At 46.4% G+C, this 26,433-nt stretch overlaps 2 protein-coding genes across 8 annotated transcripts; both read right to left on the reverse strand.

Moving 5' to 3' along the window:
- Window positions 1-909: 909 nt before the first annotated feature.
- SLC25A5 (solute carrier family 25 member 5) lies at window positions 910-4,040 on the reverse strand. 2 transcript variants are annotated; one of them, XM_074883059.1, is made up of 5 exons: window positions 3,877-4,040; window positions 2,781-2,932; window positions 2,171-2,657; window positions 1,918-2,058; window positions 910-1,308 (listed from the first exon to the last, which is right to left on the reverse strand). In XM_074883059.1, the coding sequence occupies exons 1-5, from the start codon at window positions 3,899-3,901 to the stop codon at window positions 1,151-1,153; spliced, it is 963 nt and encodes a 320-aa protein (XP_074739160.1). In that variant the 5' UTR covers window positions 3,902-4,040; the 3' UTR covers window positions 910-1,150. The 2 variants fall into 2 exon arrangements, with proteins under 2 accessions (XP_074739160.1, XP_074739161.1); XM_074883060.1 differs by having other exon boundaries at window positions 3,866-3,884.
- SLC25A43 (solute carrier family 25 member 43) lies at window positions 3,765-25,229 on the reverse strand. Of its 6 annotated transcripts, none has more exons than XR_012630776.1 (6): window positions 24,891-25,225; window positions 21,584-21,825; window positions 20,414-20,586; window positions 7,207-7,341; window positions 5,828-6,107; window positions 3,765-3,932 (listed from the first exon to the last, which is right to left on the reverse strand). XR_012630776.1 is itself a non-coding variant. In XM_074883058.1 (5 exons), the coding sequence occupies exons 1-5, from the start codon at window positions 25,160-25,162 to the stop codon at window positions 5,904-5,906; spliced, it is 927 nt and encodes a 308-aa protein (XP_074739159.1). In that variant the 5' UTR covers window positions 25,163-25,229; the 3' UTR covers window positions 5,273-5,903. The 6 variants fall into 6 exon arrangements, 2 of the variants coding, with proteins under 2 accessions (XP_074739159.1, XP_074739158.1); XR_012630774.1 differs by having other exon boundaries at window positions 3,765-4,981; XR_012630775.1 differs by having other exon boundaries at window positions 5,578-6,107; window positions 24,891-25,224.
- Window positions 25,230-26,433: the final 1,204 nt, after the last annotated feature.

The following is a 26,433-nucleotide window of genomic DNA, read 5'->3' on the forward strand; positions in this document are numbered from 1 at the left end:
AAGGACCAAAGGTGTGGGAGCAGTGAGAAAAGACTCGCTGACCTGAAGGGCAGAGGACAAAACATCCACTCACCTTCCCAGATCCCCAGGCAGCTTCACTGGGACCGCTCACAGACCCACAGAGATGTCTGGGTAAAGGCTAAACCATGCACATTGCCCAGTCTCGCAGTGTTTTCCCTAAATTACCCTGACAGCATGAAGGAATTTCCCCCTTCCCCCAGAATCTGGGGCTGAGACAAGCTTAACTTCCAGGGGTAAAGGATGAGCCTGGGGACACGTCTCCCTGCCTGGCAAGCACAGCCCTGGCACAGGAGCTGTCTGTGCTCAGCTACATCCCCACAGCACACCACCTCATGCTAGGGCAAGGCTAGCCAGGGGCTCTACTCTGGCTAGGTTTTAACATGTCCGAGCAGGTAGCTCAGTTTCTAAGCCACAGTATGTGGTGCCAGCTCTGCTCCTCCCGACAGCAGCAAATATCCCTTAAACATTTCTCCAGCCTCCCAGGCATTCAGCGCCATGGGGAGGGCTGTGCTTTGCAGTGTTTAAGCACTTGGCACCTTCCAAACAAGGTTTCATCAGCTCTGGGGAGCAGACAGTTCAGAGGCAGGGCTGGTGGCACACAGCCTGCGCATCACCTCTAGTTACCGGGGTCTCGGGGAAGATCAGCTGGGTCAGAGCTGCCAGTCCCCATTCCAGCCCACACCACTGGTCTCCACTGGGGAGGAAACACTACACAACCTCCTCAGCAGCCTGCACTGTGTTTACCTGATGGAGGCCACAGGTAGTTAGTAGGTAGCAAGGCATGCAGGATGGAGGTGGTTTGTCTTTCTCCTTCTCTACGATCACTACAGAGACCCTCACCCGCCTCATGCTGCAGCTGCTGGAAGAACAAACATGAGATGAGGAAAGTTGGTTTCAGATTTTTATTTTTTTGTACTCTCTCTTTCAGCAGGAGTGACTGAAATAGAAACCATGGTGAGTCCCGTCAAGGGGGAGTAACTGGGTAGACAGGGCAGGCAGTCGCCGCTGCCCCGTGCCAATCTGTATAAACATCAGCTGTCACTGCTTAGTAACTAGATGGTTTTCAAACAAGTCCATGAACGGTCATAGACTACATACAACAACATGCCAGTTCACAACAGGGAACAACTTATGTGTACTTCTTGATTTCATCATACAGGACTAAGACAAAAGCACCACCCATTCCTCGGAGTACATTCGACCATGCACCTTTGAAAAACGCCTTGGAGCCCTCGTCCCGGGCAATCTTCCGCCAGCAGTCAATAGTGCCAGTGTACATTATGTCAGCTGCGGGAGACAGACAGCATTAGGAATCGGATGCCCGGGAGCCCCGACATCCAGGTCACAAATGGCCTAATATATCTGTCAGCTTCATAACTTCAAGTGCATCCCATTTCTTGACTGACTTTCTCCAGCATTAGCACATGAGAGGACAAGATCACCCAGGAGATACGCTGCTGCTGCTGCATTACCCCTAGGAGACACTGGAAGGACCGGTTCGAGCAGAAGGCAGCTAATGTTTGCTTTGACACCAACACTTCCAGACCCAAAAGCTATTGCACAGTCACCCAGGCTGTGGCTGAAACCAGGGGTGTCTCTTCTTGGCCCAGAGACACTAGTTTGCAACATCCTTGGGCTGTTCTGCTGCTTCCTACCTACTGACAGTATCTGACTTATGCACACCACCTTACAGGAGTGCTGCAGAGACTGACCCGCCTGTGCCCCTCGCCTGACATCTGCTTCTGCAGCCCCTCTTGCACCGGCGCGGTTTGCAAGAGGTGAGGATATCTACAGGGCTTGGTGAAAGCCAAGCCACTCTGCCTTCACCTCAGCTCCACCACCAACTGTTGATTCAGGGATGCCCAATACTTCCTCCCCGAGGAGGTAGAAACTTACTTCCTTTACGTCCAGACTGCATCATCATGCGACGACGAACCGTATCGAAAGGGTAGGAGGTCAAACCAGCGACAGCAGTGACGGTCTGAGCGATCATCCAGCTGACGACGATGTGGGTGTTCTTTGGGTCCGGAAGCATGCCTGCAGGAGAGAGGTTCTGATGAGAACAGTGAGCCACCAGCATCTGCCGAAACGTGCGACAGGCCTGCTGCAGCCCAGCATCTCCCTTTTAGTGCCATTTTGGTCAACCTACCCTTCGCGGTGTCGTAGATGCCAAAGTAGGCGGCTCTGTAGATGATGATGCCCTGGACAGAGACATTGAAGCCCTGGTACAGGCCCCTGAGGCCATCCGACCGGAAGATTTTGACCAGGCAGTCACCGAGCCCCCTGAACTCCCGGTCAGCCCCCGCTTTACCCACATCCGCTGCCAGGCGGGTTCGGGCAAAGTCGAGGGGGTAGACGAAGCACAGGGAGGTAGCGCCGGCAGCACCCCCGGACGCCAAGTTACCGGCGAAATACCGCCAGAACTGGGTTCGCTTGTCCACGCCGCCCAGGAAGATCTGCTTGTACTTGTCCTTGAAGGCGAAGTTGAGGGCCTGGGTGGGGAAGTACCGGATCACATTGGCCAGGTTGCCGCGCCAGAAGGAGAGGACGCCCTGCTCCCGGGGGATGCGCACCACGCAGTCGATGATGCCCTTGTACTGCTTGTCGGCGGCGATCTGCTTGCTGGCGTGCTGCACCTGTGGGGGCCGAGACGCCGCCGTCAGCGCCGCGACCCCCCGCCCCGCTGCCCACCCCTCCGCCCCGTCCTTCCCCGGGCCTTGCGGCGACCTTGGGGCGGCCCCCGGCCCCCCGGCGCTCACCTGCAGCAGCAGCTTGACCCTCTCGATGGGGGCGACGGCGGTCTTGGAGATGGCGGCCGCCACCCCGCCGGCGAGGAAATCCTTGGCGAAGGACACGGCCGCATCGGTCATGGCGGGAGGCGGCGGCGGGCGAGGCGAGGCGGGAAGCGGCGCTGCGGGGGGGAGGGGGCGCCTGAAATGGCCGCCTTATATAGGGGCGGCGGCGGACACGTGGGCGGGGGCGCGCCGCGCCGCCGCGTCCCGCTCGCCCATTGGCTGCGGGAGGGGGGCGTGCCCGCCGCAGGGGGCGTGGCCGCCGCGGCAGGCAGCGGGGGGCACATGGCAGCCGAGCATCCCCCGCGGGGGTCGCGCCGCCGCACCCCCGGGATCCAGCCAGCACCCCCGGGACGGGGAGGGGGTGTACCCCGCTAGACCCCCACCGCGGGGCGGCAGCAGGGTGGGAGCCGCCAGACCCGGCCGCACTCCCCGCCCCGGGCAGCCCCCGCGGCGGTGGCGGGGCCGTCCGTGCCCGCGCCGCCCCCCCCCCAGCCCCTCCGCGCCATCCGGGAGGCGATACGGAACGGGGCAGGCAGCAGGACTGCGGTCTGGGCACGAAAGGGGCGGGCTCTGAGTCTGCTTACCTTCAGACAAGTCTGAAGCGCAGCTGAGACCCCCCTCCTCCCAGAGCTCCACGTCCCGTTCGGGATCCCCCCGCCAGTCACCGGGCTGAGCCCCGCTGTGACGGGGTGCTCGGACAGACAGACAGACACCCCCCGGCCCCCACCTCTGCTGCAGGGCTGCCCCAAATGTCACTCGAGTGACGGCCTCAGAGTTGTCTCTGCGGCTTAGGCTTGCCCGTGACTGGTTCTTCGTGATGGTACACCATCTTACACGTCAGTGATCCACCACTGCACCACTTGGTTTCGGTGCTGTCTTAAATATTTTAGCGTTACCTTTTGGGGGATTTCTCATGCACACATGTGATTACGCAAAGTAGAGGCTTGGTTGATAAAAGGTCAGTTAGGTGATTTATAAGTCGTAGGAGTACATTACAATACAAAGGTCTTATTAGCATATGAGAAACAAGTTAGAGGTAACTGACTCACTTGACTCTTACCAGGTTTGAAGAGCTGATCAGACATTCATATGCACCCATCACTCAATCTTTAAAATCTATTTAGAAATACAACATTAGTAAAAAACATACATGTATGCTTGGACAAGGTTAAGGGCACTCTAGAAACCCGTTCCTCCCCAACACACTCACAAGTCACATCTCCTTATTCATACACCACCAATAAGTCTCAGTATTATTGCCTGCAGTGTGCAGATGGGGAAACTGAGGCAATGGAGAAACATGTTCACCAGGCAGGTTCATTAGAACCAAAAGCACTTACAGCCTCAGTGTGATGCACGAGCTGCCAGAGCTGCTCTGTACCATCTTAATCTTTGCTATCGATGCTTGCAGCAGAACTGAGCAAGCCCATTAAGATACTGTAAGACCTTTGCTGTAGGGTACATCAGTGTTGAGTTCTAGGAGCAAGGCAGGCCTTACAACTATCCCAAACCTTTCTGCAAATCTCTCCCCGCAGTCACAGACTGCTCCTGCATCGATCTGCCATTGCCTCATCCCACTATGACCTGGCTTAACCAAGCAGTTTCTGAGATTTACTTACTTCCACCCAGTAGGGACATAAACGGTACAAAAACACACACAAAAAGCTGTGTAAACCAGCAGGCAAATCCTGTGCAGAGCCCAGGGGGCTGCAGCCAGGGCAGGAGCATGGCTGGTGTGCACAGGCCTGACCGAACTGCTGTGACTCCCACGCTGCCACAGCCCGAGGCTGGTGGGACACGCCGCAGAGGCAGCGCCGCCTTCCCATGCGGACACGAGGTTTAAGGTTTCTATCAGAAGGCACTAGGATGGGGCTGTTCCATAGCTGTACTTCTTCAAAGGAACTGGAGCAATGCCACAGGTCCTCAGGTATAATACCAAGACGACCTTTTATAGTCCAAAAGCTCCCTAGACTGGTCAGAGGCCTATCAATTGCATTGGCACTGGCAATAACCTAGTGGTCTTGCAGAGAGGTTCCAGTCTACAGAAACTGTCAGTGGCTCTTGGATCGCAGCTGTTAAAGACGAAAACTCACAGGCTGTGTGCACAGTGCTATCCTCCTGGCAAGCTCGGAGCAGCACTGTATGCCTGGGTCTGTGCACAGGAACTAAAAAATAGTTAAATATAAAAATTAGAGCTTTAAGAATACCGAAACAACATGACAAGGCTCGTGGCTCTGAAAGACCTAACACATTTAAGAACGGCATTTTTCAGGAAATTATTTCAGTCAGAGAACTTCAGGAAAACTATTCTTCAAAGCCTGAAATAACTCACGCACATGGAGTAATGACATAGGAGAAAGGGGGGAAGATTTTCTAGTACACACTTAAGTTTGTAAGATTGTCATTCCAGTGTATTCCAGTTCATTTTGCACATTACAGTTCTCTCTTAGCAAAAGCACGGTTTCAGCAGCATATTTTAATCTTTACACCAAATATTCATACAAAATTATTATTCTCAAGTAAGTCTCAAACACTGAAGAGTGGATTCTGGAGTGTGACTGAACTGAGACTAATTCTGCATACAGAGAATGCCATGTCCATAAAGCATCACTAAAAAAAAAGACCTTTCAGTAGAAATTCTTGCATGTTGTATGTATTCTACTCTGTTTATAACTTTTGGCTGATGCGGTATCTCAGATTACTTTAAAAAAATCCGTTTGAATGTTCTTAATATTTCTGAAGATACCATTTATAGTCTCACCTCAGTTCTCTTGCCTTTCTGCAAGTGGTTTTATCTCAAAATGGCTATTCAGTATCGAAAAGCACCTAGAATAATGTAATTTCAAGTTCCAACAGTATAGTGATTTCAAATTAGTTGCATCTCTCCTCTTCAGTATATGCTTGCTATTCATATTGTTTATATCCATTCAGCAAATGAGATACAAGATTTATTCATTCCTGGCACTGGTGTCTCAGAAGTAAAACCATGCAATCTGCCGAGACGCTAGTACCTGTAGTTCAGCAAGTCTTTCTTGCAAAGTTCCTTAAGAAAGGTAGCGTGTATATCTTGTAACGGACACTCTGATGTCAGTTTTCAAGAGCTGATTTCCTTTGCTCAAAATTTTCCCTTCGGAGCAGCTTTAATTCTCTCAGTTCTTGTGGCTGTAAACTCTGGTCCACGCCAGGAGTTAGCTTGTAATTTAAAGGAGATTCAATATAACCATTTCTGTACAGACAGACCCGCTTGCAGAATTCAAAGGTGCTAAACATAACGCCAAAGTATGGGACAATCTGAGAAAATAAATTTTAAAAAAGCAACATAAGATACAAAAAGCAGTTATTAGACTCACCAGTATCATCCTTAGCTTAGATGTTTTAAAAAAGGAAACTTCTAGGACTTCAAATCTGATCTGATCTGCTAATATAGCTGTGCTCATTTATATAAAATCAGAGTCTCACCTCAAACTAAGCTGGCACCTGCTGCATGCTAAAAGTAGGAGTTTATTATTGGTACATAACTAATTATAACAATATTGTGACGAACAAAGTCTGTGCTAGCCTATAGATTATCACAACTTGTCACCTAAGCAAATCCTAAGCAACCTCAGCAAATCCCGGGAGGAAATGTGGGATTTATTCTACATACAGCAGAGTGACTAAACAGTTTTTTTCTTTTGCCCCATGCAGAATCAGCAGCTCAGGTGCCATGTGGCTTTACACCAGCCAAGGTAGGGGCCAGGCACAGGCAGGCCATCACAATCAATCATGTTGTCACTCAATTACCACTCATTAGCTGACCTGTAGTACTCCATGTAGGTAATCCTCACCACAGCACTACAAAATGTATTTCTGTAAACTAAATTACCTTCTGTTTACGCTACTGTGATGTCGTTCATGCTTTCAACTCAGCAAGGGCTGTAGTAACGGATATGCATGCATTAAATAGCCAGTCGAAAGTACTACTTTTGACTTCTGGGGAAGTGGCTTACACAAGCGCAATTTTCTTTACAGCTTGGTACAACATGTCAAATTACTGGAGCTCAGTTGAGAAATAGAACTTGTTCAGCTGTCATAAGTGGATCACTTGCAATCTCCCATCCATACCCTACCTTATGTGTTAGCAGCACTCCCTTCTCTCAGGACATTCAAATGAACTTGAAAGCACTGACATCTAGAAGCCAAGCTTACATTAGGGAAAATATGACCAAACCAAGCTCCAAAGCTGGTTTATAACCTGCCTGAGGTTATAGTTATTCTGTCACAGACTCTGTCATCTATAAGCTGCTAATAAGTACGGAGGCATGTCATAAGCTTTATAACCCCAATTGCCCAAAAGCGCGTCTTGATTACTTCAGGGTAGTCTTTGATTGGGATGAAAGCAAAACCTCACCTTGAGCAGACTGGGTGTGAGTCCACTCCAAAGTCCAAGCACACCTTTGTTCTTCACAGTTTGCCGGAAACAGTCAGCCATGCCGGTAAAATGGACATCAACTGCTCCATAGTGGGGAAGCCAAGGACTCTGGGCCTGTTCAAGAGACACCCAGGGGGATTTACAACAAGCAAAGGAAAACCAAAGTAATCAAAGATAATTACTTTCTCCATTCTGGTACATAAGCAACACTTAATGACAGGTTTCAGGAGACTGATCTGGATTCTTCCATCAACCCAAAACAATCACCTATTTTGCCTTGAAATACAGACTAAAAAGGGAGGGAATTGACTCTCTGATGGGTATGAAAGAGAGCAGTAATTTCACACAGCACTTCCTTTTCTGCCATGTCACTACTAGAAATAAATCCCACCCTTGTGAAGACAAACCATCCAAACCAGTTCTGCATAAGGCATCAGCCCCATGTCTGATGGCCGCTCAGGTCTGGGGAGAGGTTGGGGTTAGGCAGTGGAGGAGGTGCTAGCTCGGGGCTAGCCCCAGATGCCACGCTGCCTTCCTGTAACACCAACCAAAACAGAAGAGTGCGCTGGCTGCTGAGACTGCCACCACACTGCAGTGAGAAGGGCAAACTGTACTGCGGGTTGAGTAGCATCAGCACAGCAGAAAGGGAAGACCGGAGGTTTCAGCTCAGGCTGTACAAGCCCACCAAGGGCTCTGAGTGAGCAGTTGGTGCCTGTGCTCCTGTATCTTCACTGCATGGTCAGTTGATTCAAACTGCTTAAAGTTAGCTTGGGACCATCCTGCTGGACTGCAGCTACACTTCCAACTGCAGTACAGACAGTGTCTGTTCACATGAAAGAAATGTAGTGGGTCATTTTTAACAGCAAAATCCTTCCTTCATTAATCTCCTATCATGTTAGCACAGACAGGATAACCTGACCTTGAATAATCCCATCTTCATCCATCTGTGCACATGCAGCCACGGGTTTGTTTTGCATTGGCAAATCAGTGTTTCACTCAAACACATGGCAAGTGCCACTTCTCAGTCAGGAGTGTGTGGGAACCCCAGGACACAGGCTGATGACTTATGCGTGCAAGCTGATCGCCACAGGGCAGAAGTTTCATAAAAATGGGACTTGTATAGTTAACTGATTGGTGAATATGGATATCATTATCCCCTCATTGATCTGAAACACCATGTGGTGTAGCACTTTTTCCCTCCTTGGCCAGACTAACTTACAGCTTCTCAAAGCTGCTAAGCCTATGACAAGCCTCTCATAAATTGACAAGTGGTGATGACATTTTTCTAGATGCCTCAGCTATAACATTTCAAATACTTGGCAACTTAAGATGCTGGGAATGGAAACAGATCAAAACTCATGCTCCAGGTATATAAGAGAAGTTGCTAATCAAATAGTTTTAATGCTGTTACATGCCCTTGCATTACTGGCAAGTCTACTGCTAAAATTTAGAAGCTAACAGAAAACCCCTAATCACACCACACACTAACTGCATAGTCTTCTTTAAAAAAAAAAAAAATCACAGATGATTTTTTTTCCACTTTTTTTGTGCATGATTGAAATGCATACTTCTGATGGCAGGTAACAGGTAAAACCATACAGTTTCCTTTTGACAGGGCTTTGGGAGGTGATTCTGGGAAAGCACTTCACTGAGAAAGAAGGCAACAGGCTTCCACCACATCCTGATTTGTTATCTTCTGGATCACCTTTATCATGTCCTGGCTCTTTTACTCCAGACAAGAGTAGGGCCGAGGATTTAATCCATGGTCTTTTACACTTTAAGGAGGAGAGAACAGAGGCATTTGCTTCTCTCTGAACTTTCTCAACAGTGTACCTGATTTCTAAGAAAGGGCTCACACTTGTGGGGGAGAAAATATTTCAACTGTTCTATTTCTTGTCCCCTTTGTGTCTACATTGGACTTGCTAACTCCATGGGGCTATAGCTGTTTCCATAATTCTTAACTGCAGTGCAAGCTTCCACAGCCTCCCTGTTCTAGGACTCAAGAAGCAGACACTATGGGATTTAGCTGCTGTGATTTTACAGTATTCCCAGCCCTGCCTTTGCAGGTAGTTCAAGGGTCATGCACACGTTCACTTATGCTCATTTGCTACAAGGAAGCCCACTTGGCTCTGTTAGTTAAGGGGTATAAGAGTTTCAAAAGCAATAGCTAAATCCAACAGTGAGAAAGAGAAAAATAACTTTCCAAGTCTTAATCCACACTACTTGAGAAACTCCCACACAAAGACTCTCATGACTGTACTGCGGAAGATGCTGAGTGCTGCAACTGAGACTTCAGGGACCAGTTCCACTAAGAATGGTGATATTAGCACCAGGGATGCTTAGAAGAGCACTCAAATGATGCAAGTAAACTTAAACAGAGTGAAATCCTTGTCTCTAAATTGGAGAGACAAGGATTTGATGGATGGACCACTCAGTGGATAAGGAATTGGCTGGATGGTCGCACTCAGAGTTGCGGTCAACAGCTCGATGTCCAAGTGGAGAGCAGTGACGAGTGGCGTCCTCAGGGGTCGGTGTTGGGACCAGCGCTGTTTAAATCTTTGTCAGTGACATGGGCAGTGGGATCGAGGCACCCTCAGCAAGTTCACCAACAACACCGAGCTGTGTGGTGCGGTCACACGCTGGAGGGAAGGGATGTGCCATCCAGAGGGACCTGGACAGGTGGGACCGTGTGAACCTCATGGAGTTCAACAAAGCCAAGTGCAAGGTCCTGCACATGGGTCGGGGCAAGCCCAAGCACAAATCCAGGCTGGGCGAGGAGTGGATTGAGAGCAGCCCTGCGGAGAAGGACTTGGGGGTATTGGTGGATGGAAAACTGACTGTGAGCCAGCAATGTGCGCTCGCAGCCCAGAAAGCCAACCGTGTCCTGGGCTGCATCAAGACAAGTGTGGCCAGCAGGTCGAGAGAGGGGATTCTCCCCCTCCACTCTGCTCTCATGAACCCCCACCTGCAGTTCTGTGCCCAGCTCTGGGGCCCCCAACATCAGAAGGACATGGACCTGCTCGAGTGGGTCCAGAGGAGGCCACGAAGATGATCGGGGGGCTGGAGCACCTCCCCTGTGAGGACAGGCTGAGAGAGTTGGGGGTGTTCGGCCTGGAAAAGAGAAGGCTCTGAGGAGACCCTATAGTGGCCTTCCAGTACTTACAGAGGGCTACAGGAAAGCTGGGGAGGGACTCTTGATCAGGGGGTGTAGGGATAGGATGAGGGGTAATGGCTTTAAACTGAAAGAGGGTAGATTTAGATTAGATATAAGGAAGAAATTCTTCCCTGTGAGGGTGGTGAGACACTGGCACAGGTTGCCCAGAGAAGCTGTGGCTGCCCCCTCCCTGGAAGGGTTCAAGGCCAGGTTGGACGGAGCTTTGAGCAACCTGGTCTAGTGGAAGGTGTCCCTGCCCATGGCAGGGGGGTTGGAACTGGATGATCTTTAAGGTCCCTTCCAACCCAAAGCATTTATGATTATGAAAAATGCAACAGGAGAGCTGGATTCAAAACCCCGTTCTGCTTTCTGGACTGTCAATGACTTTCTACAAGCTTTTTTGGTAAAGAGAATTACAGGCAGCCAAGCAGTGAAGAGGGACAGGTTTCTAAAACACTTGAGGAAAGCAGGAATGCTGTTAACATGCAATTCCCTTCCTTTTTAAGTCCCTTGGCATGACCTGCCAGAACTAACTGCATGAGTTTGACTTAATGCCCTTCGTTACTGTATACATTGCAAAAGCACTTATCAAAGGGTTTTGATTACAGTACTCCTGCCTACACCACCAAGACAGGCAACAAGTGCACTGCAGGTTCCAGTAAGGTTCTGCATGCAGTAAACACATCCAGAAGACAGTTAAAAAGGAACAGGTAAGTCAAACCCTCAGATTTCTAATTTGGCCGCAGACACTGACCTCTTAAGAGATTTACTGAAAGGTTATTTATAGTAACATTCACCACGGTTACAGCCGTTTTCAAGATTTCAGTCTGCAGGGTGAAGTATGCTTTGCCAGTCTTTCTGTGTTACAGAAGCAGTATGTTTCTAGGACCCTACACACAGTATTTAAATAACAATTGTCCACAGAATCTCAGAATCACCTACTGCAAAAGAAAATCTAAAAAATGTATCAGTGTGTAGTTAAAACTTCAGTGGTTTAGAACACAGCTAAACAAAGTTAAAATGTATTAATAAAAGAAAAAATTAGAAAGGCATTTCATTTGGCACTGTTTTTAATGAAAAAAACAGCTGTGGGTTTTGGGTAGTTCTGCATCATCTAAACATGTCTACAACACTGCAATCCTCACAAGCACCCTATGGCACCAAAGCCAGAAAATGGAAGTAACAAAATAGATCAAACTAGCTTCTCTACCTTTTTTGCAGAAACCTACATACGAATCAAACAGCTAATCTCATACCAACGAGATCAGGTTTATGACAGAGAAGTTTCACACCATGCATCTCAAAGCAGATTGAATTCCTTCCTTTTGACACCCCTTGACACTATGGGCTGCAGCATGGAAACCTGTTTGTTATGAACATTTTTAAAGACTTCCTTCCCCCCCAGTTATGGGTGTCTCATACTGCAGAAGGCTGGAGATAACAGTACAGCTCACTGCGCTGATAACAGAGTGCCAAGTTGTTAGTCATAGCAGTAGCGGGGCTAAATTGCTAATCTTTTTACCTTTGATGGACAATGGGTTCTCTAAATGATTAAAGCACATCACATGCAGAACTGGCTCCATCTGCTCTCTCACAAACATGGTCTTTTTAGTATCCAGAGGCCACCAAGTCTACTAAGTCACTGTGATACATCCCCAAAGTTAGCACTCTGTTCTATCTTGACAATCTAAACCCAAGAGAGACATGTATTTAAAAAAACCACCAAACAACTACCTGCACTCACATTTTTTAATATAAACAAAATATTTAAATAAGGGTGAAGTGTCATGACAAAACTCAAGTTTACTGTTATTGTTACCTGAAGACTCTCAGACACCATCTCTCCCATTGTTTGCATCATGAGTTGACTGCCACAACAACACAGTCCCATTTTGGGAATTAATCTCACAGACCCTTATAAAGATTTCCCCTTCAATGACCTCCCCCAGCCCCTCTCCTCCTCTCTTCCTTTCAGGATTGAAGGATGGATGTTGTTCACCACAGCTGCAGTAGGAACCATGCCCATCAAAAGATCAATCACTTGAATCTTCTTATTTTTACTTTGGCTCACAGTAGCCACACAGACCAAGCTGGGATCACCAGGTCAGGAAATGGCAAACGCGGTGGTTAGGCCACTTGAGCCTGAGCCCAGAGCTGTGCAGGTGAAAAATTTCCACTTGCATTTTAGGACATTTTGGTTTGCAACTACCTGAATTTACATGTATCAGAGACTATTTGGAAATACTTCCCTCTCAGTTCATGTACTTTTCTCCCCCCTTCCCTGTTCTTAAGGTTTGTTGGTACAAAGATTTGTTATTTATTTTTTTGACTATGCAGTACTGTTAGCACAGAGTATGCAAGCTCAACTAACTGAATAGCTGCCATAGGTGGTATGCTACTCTGATGGTAAACATAGTAAAATTGCTTATTTATATCATTTCAACAGGTTCAGGTGTCCTACACTTCTGATCAATTGAAAAAAAAAAGTACAGGAAGGCACTTTAAAACACAGCTCAAGAGTTCACACTCTTAATCTGGAAGCTAAAATAAGAAGTCTTTGCAGCCTGGGTTAATAAGGACACATGCAACAGGCAAGTGTAACTGTAGTTCAAAGGAAACTGAAGGACAAAGATTGCAGTTTTCATTCAAGCTAATGCCACTACAGTCAACAGAAATTTCACTCAAGCGAAGGCTGAATGCTTGAAAGAGCATTTCATTCTACTCAAGCAAGAAAGAATTAAAATGTAAATAAGTATTAATATTGGGGGAAAAAGCATGCATTCTCTTGGGCTAATCAATCCTTTCTCCTGGAGGACAGCCTTACTTGGTACTCATTGTCTTTTCTGCATCAATGGTTTGGTAACGCTGACTTACCCCTGGCTGAAGTCCACCACAGGTATTCAGGCGTGTAGGAAGGTAAATGGTGACAACTATCAGGAGGCAGCTGGTTGCAGAGCAGCACAGGAGAGCAGCTGACCTCCAGCTTCCTGCACTTGAGGAACATGTTGTCCTTTCCGCTGTAACCTGAACTGGGGCCAAATCATCTCGCCTTTCTGAGAGCAACAGCACCAAACCAGCAAAACAATTTACCGCTTGCTCAAAAGTGTGACTCTTAGCTTTAAATACATTATCGCCAGTCCTGTCGTACCCTGAGGCTTCACGGTTTGTTGCAGAATCCCTCCTCTGCTACTGAACCTAAGCCTTCCCTGCTTTTAACACCTGCAGTATGAAGAAAGCTTTGATATAGAATGTAGAGGTCTTCTTCCTCAAGGCAGCGCAAGCCCCTAGCAGGAACACCTCTGCATAGTTTCTGAATGCCATGTGAAGGTTCAGCTCAATCCTTACAAATGGGTGCACCGTTTTCATGCACATTATCCCTAGTTAATTTATTGGTGCAAACACTTAGGCAGTCCAGCTTGGTCCCACACTTCACACAGTGAATAGGAATGCTAGTTCCGGCATCTCCTGCTGTCTGTGTAGGAACTGAGGAGAAAATTAACATTTCACAGGATTGGGGCTTTACAGAGAACATATTTCCATTGGCCTTATGTTGATGAGGTAAGGAATTACACCAAATCAAAATAAAGCTGATATAAAAGAAGAGAGTGTCCATAAAGTTTAAGCTCCCGTTTATGGAGCATTTTGCATAATTAATCACCTTACATGTCACAGGCACATCATTCTAAACACAGACAAATGGATACAAGGCTCTCCTGTATAACTGATGCAAAAGTACTCATGTTAGGGGTAACAGTGGTAGCTGTCACTCTGGAGATATTACTGTCTCCCTGCTGAAAATTATGGCTGCAATAGTTGTGTGTGCACATCAGCGTACCCTAACCCGTGTGAGGCTGCGTCAGCTGGGTGAGCTTACCAAGTTTAAAAAGGTGGGCTGAGTTAACCCGTCTGATTTGCTCCAAAGCAGATTAAAGAGCTCTCACTCATACCACACTGATCACAGAGCTGTGGAGGCTGTAAGAGGCCAGTGGCCATGCTCAGCTGGCACTACCAAATCTAGGACTGGGAGCATGGCAGCTGCTTCAGTATCTGGAAAAATAATTCCGAGAATTGCATTCTGCCCTCCCTCAGACCTCCTGCATTTCAAATGGGTACAGTGTGTTTTCCTGCTTTTCTTCGGCAGACTGCTGTGCTGCAGTGCTAAGCTACTGCTGTAATCCCCCCCCGAGCGAGTATTACATGCTTAGCACACCACAGCTCCTTGGTTAAAGGCCACTAGACGTAGCACGAGCTGTCACAAGGCAGAACTGACTGTTAGATCAGACCAGTCCTGCTTCCAATTCTTGATTTACAATTTTTCCCTCTTATCCATTTTTTCCACTGGCACTGTTCAGTGTTTCAACTTCACAGGCAGTCAGTCTTCATGATTCTCTCCTGTAGAAGTCTGAGGATCTAAGAGAAATGCTTCTGAGGTTTGCTCAGATGCACAAAGGCTGATCTAGGCTGTTAGAGAAGGCAAAGCCCATGTTACGCTTGGTAGCTTTTTCCAAGCATTGTCTCAACCATTTACTGGACCAAGTACTTCCCAAAGCAGCAGGGCACTATTCTGCAACAGCCTCAGAGAAAGTGGTACAAAATATCTTCATAGCACCATCAATGAAACAATATAAAAATGCTGGTAGCTCAAAGCAGTTAGACATAGGGGAAAAGGGCAGGAAGGAAGGGATTTTACCAACACCAGAATCTGACATCTATTACCTATTTGCTAATAATCAGAGGAGTCAGGCTGGTCCCAAGTTCAAGTACCACCCAGGCCATGGGGTCCTGGCTGATGCCTGAACCCCAGAAGCAAGGAAAAAGGGAGCATGAGATCACAGGAAGAAGTAAGAACTCACACTGCAGCCTTCCCCTCAGGTGAAATACTTTGGGAGTTTTCTCCCTATCCGTGCACTTGTTTTCACAAAACTTGAAGGAAGTTCTATCTCTGAAACCTCCATTCCTCTGTCAAGTTTAGTTGAAGTCGGACAGCAGGATCAAAACTTATTGGGGGCAAGGACAGACAGCTAGCAACTATATAAGCCTTACCTCCACAGAAAATCAGACTAGAAGTAGTAATATTGCTCCTTATTTGTTTCCACATTATGAAATTTACCACTTTGCGTGGCCAAATGGCTTCATCTCTGAAAATTTTCAAGGCTCAGGCTCCCATGCCGTTCGCTATTAAAGGGTCTCCCTGCACAAAGTCTGAGAGCACGTATGCTTTTGAGATGTCGTGTGAACCACATGACCCAAAAAAGGATTTCTTATTTTTAAACCAGGTCATGACTCCAATAACTTTCATATTCCCAGCTGACAAGAACACAGATCTTGCAAACAGCAGGAACACCACAGCTTGAGAGCTTTCAGAGGCTGCCATACCAGCACCAGTGACCATCTCCAATGACAGAGCGCTCTTTCCAAGTTACTCATGTTTAAGCAGCACAGGAGCACTGTCTCCTCATTTCAGCAGGGAGAAAGGGCTTTTCTAATGAACATTTACTAATTTTATTTTTCAAAGCTTTGTGTACAAACACTGGGTTCTTGCTAGACTGACTTTTACCATGCAGGGAACATAAGTTAGGGGACTGTTTTTAAATAAATACTTAAATAACAGTACTACTTTTAAAGAGAGACTTCAGTACCTCCTTTAACTGACTTCAGACTAGAAAATGGCCCACAAAAGGGCACAAAATTGCACTTATCATAAACAGGTTACCCCACAAAGGGAATGACTGCTTAGTTTTCTCCAGGTTACTAAGAACTCATAGCATTTACATAATTTACAACAGATTTCACACTTGCTGAGCATCTTGTGTTCCAAAGAACCAAAAAAATCCCAACAAAAAAAACCCCCAAAACACCTTGCAGACCTACAGGCAGCTGAGGCCTAACTGATTCACTTTTGTCACTGAAAAGAGGCCACTTCTTGGGTGATGCATGACAACAGCCTACACTAACCAAGAACAGTGAGCCTGTTTGTTTATGGCAGTGGAGGGAATTCAAAGCCTGGATTTTAAAACAGAAAGATCACTACTGAACAATGCTTTCCCTGGAAAGATGTCTTCACAATTTGAGGATGCTGTGCAGTCAACACCAAAACTATGCTGAATCCTGCAGTATACTGGAAGTATGCTTATTCTGTGTAACTGTGTTAAAGTATCTGTGAAACGTCAGGGTCACCTTTGTGCATTTTGCGTAACAAAACTACCAAAGTCACAAGCCAATTTGAAACGAAGGCTGAGAAGCGCCAGCCAGGGGTATCTGAGCCTACCTCTGAGGGTCATGTGCACAGAGGGAAGTGCCAAACTTGGGTATTAGGTTTGCGCTGACCATTTGCATGTTTGTTGATCTTCAGTTCTACACATAGTCTGGGATCAGTGTCATTCTAATAATAATCTTCTGTATAGCATATAACAGCTCTAAATTCATCTTCCCTTACTGAAATGCCAGAGCTCAGTCCAATATGCACTTATGAAGGTCATCATAAGCAAAAAGATGATGTGCCAAAGTGGAAACATATTACCAGTGCTTCCCTTAGACCCAGACACATTCACAGGCCGGTATTTCCCTGCTTAAGGCAGCAAAAAAAAAAAAAAAAAAAGGAAAAAGAAGAAAAGTGTTCTTGTATGCAAGTCTGCAAGGTAAAAGTGCAGTACTTGAATATTGCTTAGATACTGTATTTAATAAAGGACATGATATTGTGAGGTAAGGAAGGAAAGCCAAGAATAACAGTCAGAAGGATATAAAGATCAGTAAGTTTTTGTTCAGAAACTGATGTAGCATAAGAGTGAGTCAGGAAAGCATATAGAACATCCCTTTGAAAAACCCTCTCCTTCACTAATCCCCTTTTACAGATGCACAACAAAAGCCATATTTCCATGCTGAAACATGCATACAGTACCTCTTAATTCTCTAACATGCCAATCAGGAGCAAAGTGAAAAAAGGAAGACAAAGGAATAAAATTAGGATAAGCACAACATAGAGGACTCACATATTCAGTTAGACTCATTCACATTAATTAACATTTCTTTTAAGAAAAACATTGAAGTATATTTAGCAAACACAGCATCTTTGGAAAAAAAAAAAAGTAAGCATGATAAAGATAATTCTAATAGCAGAGGGGGAAGAAGCCATGGTTACAGAGCAAATCTGACATCATAAATCATCACCAAAACAGAGGAAGAATTGTTCACTGACAGTCAGCTCCTACTCCCACAGATGTCAGTGACAAGCTGCTGACGTCAGATGTGTAGGATTCAAATATGTAAAATGAGAAAAGATGAAACAAAATTATTACAACTGAGATTAAAAACAGCACCTTATCCTTCCTCCCATAGCAGAGTTCATCTTCTAGTATGTGCAAACAATTCAAGAATTGTCTAGATGAGGGGATGGACAGCGTTAACTCCTCCAAGACTCCCTAGCATGTCAGGTAAAGACCTGAACTGGATGTTCTGGTCTCAGGCTTGTGCTCCATCCCAGAATCAGAGAAGACAGCCTTGTGTCCTGGTTCCTCAGCTTCTGAAGCTCCTGAGACTGCCTTACAACTCCCTGGTTCCCCATCACCAACAGGTTCACTAGAAAAGTCTTCTTTGGCAATATACTACCTCTATCTGTCAGATCAGTGGGACAGAATGGAACCTGATACCGACCTCCACAATGTGCTGGGTTCCTCTTCATATATGAAACCAGCATTCATTGCTTCAAAACAAAGCCAGCATTTCCCTACATGCACAGCAGAGCAGTCACACCAAGCCTGGGGTTAGCTGAAGGCTTTGGTACAGCCCTCTTTCTATCAGCTAGACAGGTGAATCACTGCACAGAGGCTGATCAGCCTATGATGTCTCAGAAAAACTGTGATCAGAAGTATCTGCTCCCCTGTTTTCTACAGAACACTGAAATGTCTTGAAGCTCTTTCTTCCCCTGCTTTATTCTCCCCCTTTCTAGGTCTAGGCATGATACCTTTTCTGGTGCTGTCCTAGACACTTCTCTCTTCTGACCACCATGCTGCAAACTGAACAGGCCAGCAAGTAAGCGCAAAGCAGAGCTGATCCCTGAAAAGTTGGCCCATACCCTGGTGCTAACTGTGAAAACCTCTTGGATGACCTTACATCAATTCCAGTGAGCTCTTAGTATCAGCCTGGGTGTGATTTTCAACAGGTCTCTTTTCTGGACAAGCCTCTGTGATTTATATCATTTCCAGTACCAAACAAATTATGGGCTTTCACACCTAGGCAGCTAGTTCTTCTGAAACACCTTTGCCTTCTCCCATGTCTTTAGAATAAATCACTGCACAGGAGGTGTTTCTCTAACCTTGGAAAATCACTATTCAGTTGCTGCAATGTATCTATGAGGAAAAAAAAACCTCTCTGTTGTTGAGCCTTTTTTCCGTCCAAAGTATTTTTAGCATATCCACTTCCTACATATTTAGGCAATAAATCCAGTTCCCTTCTTATTTCTAGAAGTGCCAATCAGATGTTTTAAGGATCCCTTTGGTGAAAGAGTACAGCCTAGCGGCAGGAAAATGAAAGATGGGCCTGTTCCGTTTCTCTACTTGCCTGTCAAGACAAAGTTTGACACAGAACTAACATCACAACAGTTACAACTGAAAGTTACTTTTGAACTGGTTATGAAAACTGAATGTTCAAGTAACTGATGTATCAACAGAAAATATTAAAAGGGGAACAGCACAGTAAATGCCTTTCTTTTCTTTATTCTTTAGGGCAACACTATTGCTGTGAGCCTAAGGATATAAAGAAAAAGAGGACTCGTAAGGAATAATTGCTTTTCTTAGACCCACTGACACAGCTGCAAAAAATTATCAAGAGTCCATGGTCAGAATTTATTTCTCACCTGAGATACCTCATGAAAGGGCTCAGCTTAAAGCTTGACTTCGGGACACATCAGCTACATGAGCTGGTCTAATAAAAGACATCACTTCTCCTGCTGAGGTCCTCTGTTATAAGATGGAGAGAGGGCAACAAAGGCTTCTGTGCTACTGGATATGAGCCCTGTCTGAAAAAGGGAACCTGGGGAGCTGGAGAGGGGAATTCACAGTTTCACTGACGTTTTCATCATCAACACAAGTCACTAGCTTGTGACTTACCACCCAGGCTACCGCTTGATGAAGGGGAAGGCCACACTAAATGACTGCTTTTTTATAAGATAACAAAAGCTTCCCACAAATCTGCAGTCCCATGAACTAGGCTGAAAGAACAAACTCATATGCCCCAGCCGGAGAGCTACCAGATGATGACAGCTATTCACTGTCACTCTACTGATGAAGTTCTAATGAAAAGTCAACATTATCAAATGAATTATGTCAGTGAGATGGCACCTGTGTGGTAGCAATTATTTTGTGGCTTTTTAGCTTTTTTTTTTTTTTTAGATCATTATTACTAAACTTTCAGGAGAAAGGATCAGCAAGATAATATAAAATGATATAGTAACTTGATATAGTAACTCTCATGTTGCTGATGTTCCAGGAAAGCAGCAGCACTAGCAACTGGGAAGTCACTTGTTAGCCAGAGGAATGAGAAATAAGAACAAGGATAGTTCTGACCCTTCAGACTTAATACCTGCTGTGCAAGTTTCTTGTGGTTGCCAGTACATAGGTCAGGCATAAATGGCAGACATGCAGACTCTGAAAATGAAATGGATCTCATTCGTCCTGCCTAACACCAAGGGGACTGAATGTCTGTATTTGACTGAAAGTCTGCCAATTCTGAACTGTGAGAGTCTGATGAAATTGCCATGAAAAAGAAAAGAAAGAAAGCTAGACACAGAGTCTGACAGTATACATACATCCCATGATGGTACTTCCTTAAAAGTGTAACCACACACTTGTAACAATATTTTCAGACTTCAAAAAAACCCTCAAAAAACCCAAACCAAGACAAAAATCAGCCAACCTAAAACAAAGTCTCTGTAGCCTACTGGTAAGAGAAATAAAGTGGCACTCATGATCATCTGGTTAGTCTTGTCCCAAGCTCCTGCAACAAGCACAAAGTACTTGTAACATGAATGCTCTGTACCTGCATCTTCCTCTTGACAGTCTCAAAGGGGAAAGAAAGCGTCTGTGCCACACCAGCTGCTACACAGCCATTTATGAAGTTCTGAAGAGGAGTGAAATGAACTATGGGTTCTCGCCAGATTTTGTCCAGATTGATGTAAACAAAGAATGAGCCCGCAGAAAATGGGACAGCACCTAGAAAGCAAACCAGACAGGTTTATATCAACAGACTCTATACTAAGAAAACAGAGCTGCTCATCACATAACCTAAAAAGATGGGATGAGCCGCTGCCAGTTTACACCTCACATTGCTCAAACCCGACCAATATTTTGAAGAACTTTACCTTTTAGTCACTGGTTTACCACCAAGAACCCATAATGTAGCATCCAGATGTGCTGATAGGGGCATATATTTACATATTAAAATGTGCACGTTGCCAGAATTAACTGCTCTAGTCTCATGAGAGGTCAGCTCTTTCTCCAGGTTATCTCTTTTGTGACAAGCTCTTACTCCAGTCCAACCCAAATGTAGCAGTTGCACAGGTAAACAGAGCCACCTCTTCAGCCAAGCCGATGAGGGATACTCCTGTTCTCTTTTACTTGCTTCATGGTCTCATCAATTTTATAGTGGGATTATACATTATTATCATTATAATGCATTTTTTATAATGCCATATTGTGAAAAAGTGTACTCAAAGTTAAATGGCATTTTTAAAAGCTATGGAGAGTAAATAAATAATTAAAAAGTCATTTAATGTAAAGAGAGAATATCACTAATCTTCACTTTTCACATCAGTTACACATTACTGCTCATGCTTGTTTCACTGACCAGCTAGGGAGACACTCTCACACCTAAATAGGAATTAGCAACACTGTGTGCATATATAATTTTTATTTATTTTAAGAGTTAAATAGTGGAAATCTTGCATCTGAGCACAACTAGATCTATAAAAGAAGGAAAAGAGTATTTTGTTGAACACTTAACCATACATAAAATGCTATGCACTTGTTCATAATTAGAAGCAATAAAGCTACAGCAGAGATAATCAGTACTGTCGTGCCTTGTAAATCTATATATCTTCTACAGAATAACATTACTATTTGGTTTTGAAATCAAGTGAGCAAATGAATGCACTACGTAGCTGCAATGAACACTGTGCAATGAACTGATTTCTCCCCATTACTATTTTACCTAATATAGCTGGTGAAACGCCTCGGTAGAGTGCAAGGAGTCCTTCTTGATGATAAATTTTGTAAAAAGCATGAAGAATTCCTTCATAAGATGGTTCCAGCCGGTTCTGCACGATAAGACGTGTTTTAATTACGTCAGTGGGGTAAGTCACGATGGTTGCAACCATGCCAGCCAGACTTCCTGCCATGATGGCTCTCCAGTGGGAAATATGACCCAACTCATCCGTGAAAAGGATAACAAGTCTAGAGTAAACACATAGAAGAGGTACTATTAATGACAGTATGAACAAAACACATGAAAAATTAAGGCAGATTATTCTTGATGTGATTTTTCTTCTGCCCACAAGCCCCTTCAGCAGCAGGAATTGAAACTTTAACATGCATTTCATCCAAGACCTTACTATATATAACATCACACAAGCATCAGAACCTCTGTGAAACAGAACATGTGAATAGGCAAACACAAGCAGAGTCCAAACAACATGTCTAAGAGCCCAAAGCAATTTTGGGTAAATCCACGCTGCACAGAAGTGCAGAAATGCAAGTTATAGTTAACAACTATGTCAGGGACTGGAATATATAACTCTGCAAATGCAATTTGCTTTGATTTTAGTGTTACTGAGTTAAAATACTTCCAGTACCTGAAAGAGCTTTTTTAGAGGCAGCTTTCATAGCTCTACCTGCACCACAGTTCCCAGCACAGACTAAGCTCGCATAGCTTGAGTTGTGATACTGTGCTGGAGGTCCAGAGCACCAATTCAACAATGAAAAAATCTTCAATGATACAGAGACTAATTGTTCAAATGATTTACTTGTTTGCTTTGCAAGAGACTTTTAAAGTAATTTTTGACTACAGAATCCTCATTTATATTTCCATCTACAGGATGAAAATTACCATGACTCAAAACATGTCTGCAAGAAATTCTCTGATCATCACTCATCAGTTAGAGATATTGGTCCCATCCCCCAGCCAAAATTATCATGTAAGAAGAAATACATAGATAACATCATCACAGGCCTTCTGAGAACAACTGAACCTTCCTCTGTTACGTACGTTGGGACAGAAAGATCCACAGGGATACCTCGCTAGAGAAGACTTATGTTCAGGCACTATTATGCTCAGGAGGTTAAGTCTAAATCTGAAATTTTGAAACCAAAGCACATAGTTTTAAAGGCTAACCTACAACTCATGCATCTGTGATGCACAGAAGGACTGTGTACGCAGGGCACTCCTACATCAAGGCGAGGCGTCATGGAGGCAGCAAGAAGCAAGTCAAAAGACTTGAGAGGAGAATCTTATCTGGAGGTAAACATTCTATTTTGGAAGAATTAACTAAACTGCTAAACAGCAGATTTATATTTAATCTACACAGTGTTACCATGTCCAGAAGAAAATAATTTGCAAAAATTTACAAGTCATTGCTTGCTCAGTTGATGTTTTTTCACATGACCATGCACCTTCTACTGCATGACAGATCCCTGCATCTACTTGCCTCCTGCCCTGGAGAGAGCCCAGAGCAGAAAGAGTAGCTCAGCAGAAGCGAAAGGGCATAAACTTTTTTCCTGTGTGTCTTGTACAGTCCCTAAAGCAACACAGCCTGATTTTCCTGTGTGTGCACAAATGCGTGGGGAGGGCGTCTCTAGGCGCTACCCAGATAACATTTGAAACTGCCATGGAGAGTCTGTGCACAGTCATCACAGACAGAGTGCAAAGTCAGCTCAACCCCCCCTTCCCCAGCCAGCTCCCCCTGCACTGCTGTTCCTGGGGCTGCTGCCTGTGCTCAGCCCTGCTCCTTCTGCAACTGGCATTACTGTTAAGTTACCCTGTAATATTTATCTTTTTGTGTTTCTTGCCTTTATAGACACCATTCTCCCACTAAAAAATCCATTAAAAAAATCCCCAAATAAGGTATCGAGAAATATGTTTTATTTATTTTCTTTTATTTAATACATTTTAAGAAATTTTATTTAATAAATTTAGCTTTATTTAATTTCCTGGTAGCCTACCTCCACCTGTAATTCCCTGTGCAAACTAGAGACAAACTATAGCCTTGCAAAGTGAATACACTGTTTCAAGCTGAACAAAGAATGAAGTTAGTTATTTTGCTCAAAATCAACTGGGTTATACTGGTGCAACACACTGACTCTTCTGGGAACTTTAAATTACATTTAAATCACTGTTTCTGCCTTCCCACTGCCATTATCCCTCCCCTTGTTGGACCACCGTGTGCATTACAAGCAGAAGGACACAACAAAGCTGCCCAGTTCTAGGGTGCTTCATCTATCATGTCCTGAAAGGTGCAGGCGGAGCTGGGAGGATGACTCTTGCTCAGCCAGATGAAGGACAAACTGCAGCAGGCTGCACAGCGTCAGCCCGGGCGAGAGCCGCAGCGGGCCGGATTGGCCAGGGCGGGCTGAGCCCACGTTTCTCCCCACCCAGCGCAGCCCACGAACTGGAATAACCCATCGCCCAGCTGGGCGGAAATGTCAAGTGTGTACCACGCACCCAGCTGACCTTAATTAGAAAAAAAAAAAAAAAAAGGAAGAAAGAAACCCAGCCTTTGAAGTGGCAAAACATGCTGGGACAGGCAAATAGTCAGGCACTCCTTTCAAAGGCTAAAAGATACTAAAAGGCAACAAAAGGGAATTGTAGGAAACCGTGCAGGTCAGCAGAGCTCAGCCAGCACTGCTCCGTGTTGATCCTGCTGCAGTCCTTCCAGTGCTTCCCTTAGTTTAATGTCCATTATCGAAAACACAATCTTAAAACAAAGTCACATATCAACTTCAAAACTGATCAAATTTGCGTAACTGCTGCATAACAAAGATTTGTATCATGAGTTTGTTATCGATACAGACAATATAAATATTTGAGAGCATATAAATGAATAAAATAAACGGGTTGCGAAGAACAGACGTCACAGCCACATTTGTAGGCAGCACTGCAACTTCATTTCTAAAGGAATCTGGCTGAGCAGAGGAGATTTAACAGACTATCAACGCTCCGCCATTTGAAGAACATCTGTGACTTTATAAGCAGTTGCTGGCGTAGCACCAGGCCCTGTGCGCTGAATGAACTAAATAAATGAAGTTATTAGCCGGGGTGCATGGCACTGGGGAGAGGGGACACACACCCGCTAGCCATCGGCTGAGACAGAGACATGAAAGCGCCCCCACGGCCTGAGCTCTCCACCTCCACCCCCTCCTCTCCTGTGACGGGCACCAACCGCCGGAGCCGGGGCGCAGCCCTCCCACGGAGCCCCGGCCGGCCGGGCCGGGGGTGGGGGCCGGGGCCGGGGCCGGTCGCTTACCGGCGGGAGGCGGCGAGCTGCAGGGCGCTGTAGGGGAAGAGGCGCAGACAGGCGGTGAGGTTCCCCTTCCAGAGGGCCCGCACGCCCTCGGCGCGGCAGAGGCTGTGCCCGGCGCCGCGCAGCCCCCGCCGGCAGTGCCAGGTGCCCACCTGCGCCAGCACCGTCAGCAGCTCCAGCGGCGCCGTCAGGCTGAGGCTCAGCGCGCCCGCCAACCCGGCGCAGCCCAGCCGCTGCAGGGCGGTCACCCGGCCGTCCCGCCGCCAGGTGGCCATGGCCCGGCCCGGCCCGGCGGAGGGAACGGAGCGGAACGGCCCGGCCCGGCCCGGCTCGGCTCGGCTGGGCCCGGCCCGGCCCGGCGGGGCGCGGCCAGCGCGAGGGGCGGTGCCGCCTCGGCCGCCGGGGGGCGCTGTGGGACGGGGCCCCGCCCCCGGCCCCGCCCCGCCCCGCCGTGCCCGGGCGGGCGGAGCGGCCGCCGATGCCGCCGTGCCCCGCCGTCTCTGCGCGGCCCGGGGCACCGTGCTCCCCGCGGCCGGGCCGGCGGCGCGGTGCGGTGTGCGCCCAGGCCGCCCGCTGCCACCCGTCCCCGCCGCGAGCTGCCGCCGGCCGACCAGCCCCGGCGGGTCCGCGCAAGGGCGGGGAGCCCGGAGCGCTCGCTGCTCCTGCTCGGAGTTCAGTTCACACAGTACTGCGTTGTTTGTATTTCTGTGCCGTGACACGAGAAAAGCCCTCACAGCAGTGACCTGGGGGCGCTCGGCACGCCGCCCTTTGTCTTTAAAACTGAACCTATCTCGGCAGAGCTCAAACGCTTCCCGCGCCCCCAGCCAAACGCGCTGCGCTGCTCCCGGACGAGGGGCGCTGCGCCCGAGGCCTCCGCCTGGTGCTCAAAGCGCGTGAACATCATCAAATAGATTTAGGAGGTCAATTAGTTCAGGCTTTGTTGATGCGCTACCAGAGAAAAGGGGGAAAAGCCGTGGGGAGGGGAGAGTAGAAAGTGGAAAGGGGGCGCAGGTGGTGACCAGGCTCTCTGGAGTGAGGAGGTACCGGGGAGTAAGAAGGCAGTAGCAGGGATTTGCTCCAAAACAGGATGTCTGCTCTTTTTCTTGTAATATTAAAAAACCAAGACTAAAACCAACAAATTGAAACTTTAGTTAGTCCTTTCAGTACCTTTTTACAGCGCATCCAATAAAACAGTGTAAGAAGATGCCCCTTAGCCCACCTTTGGCAAGAATGCTCTGCTGCTGGTCCAACAGACCATTCCCAAATCAATAAAACAGCTAAAAGACATCTCTAGTTGCCAGGAACTCAACTATTTATGTATCTCCTTGGTGGGAAGAAAGTGGTTAATCACCAGGGAGGGGGAAAAACTTAACTATTTAAAGGAAAAATTCTAAACAAGGATAAATGGGTATAAACATCCTATACATTAACACTGCTTGGAAACAAAGACTTCGAACCATAAAAGGGTGATATTTCTTTTAGGGGTTTGCCTTTTTTGCTTGTCTGCACAAGATAAACCTCAGATTAAGATTCTTCCTGAGCACAG

Source organism: Strix uralensis, chromosome 13 (assembly GCF_047716275.1).
Source record: "Strix uralensis isolate ZFMK-TIS-50842 chromosome 13, bStrUra1, whole genome shotgun sequence".
In the NCBI taxonomy this organism is placed as follows: Eukaryota; Metazoa; Chordata; class Aves; order Strigiformes; family Strigidae; genus Strix; species Strix uralensis.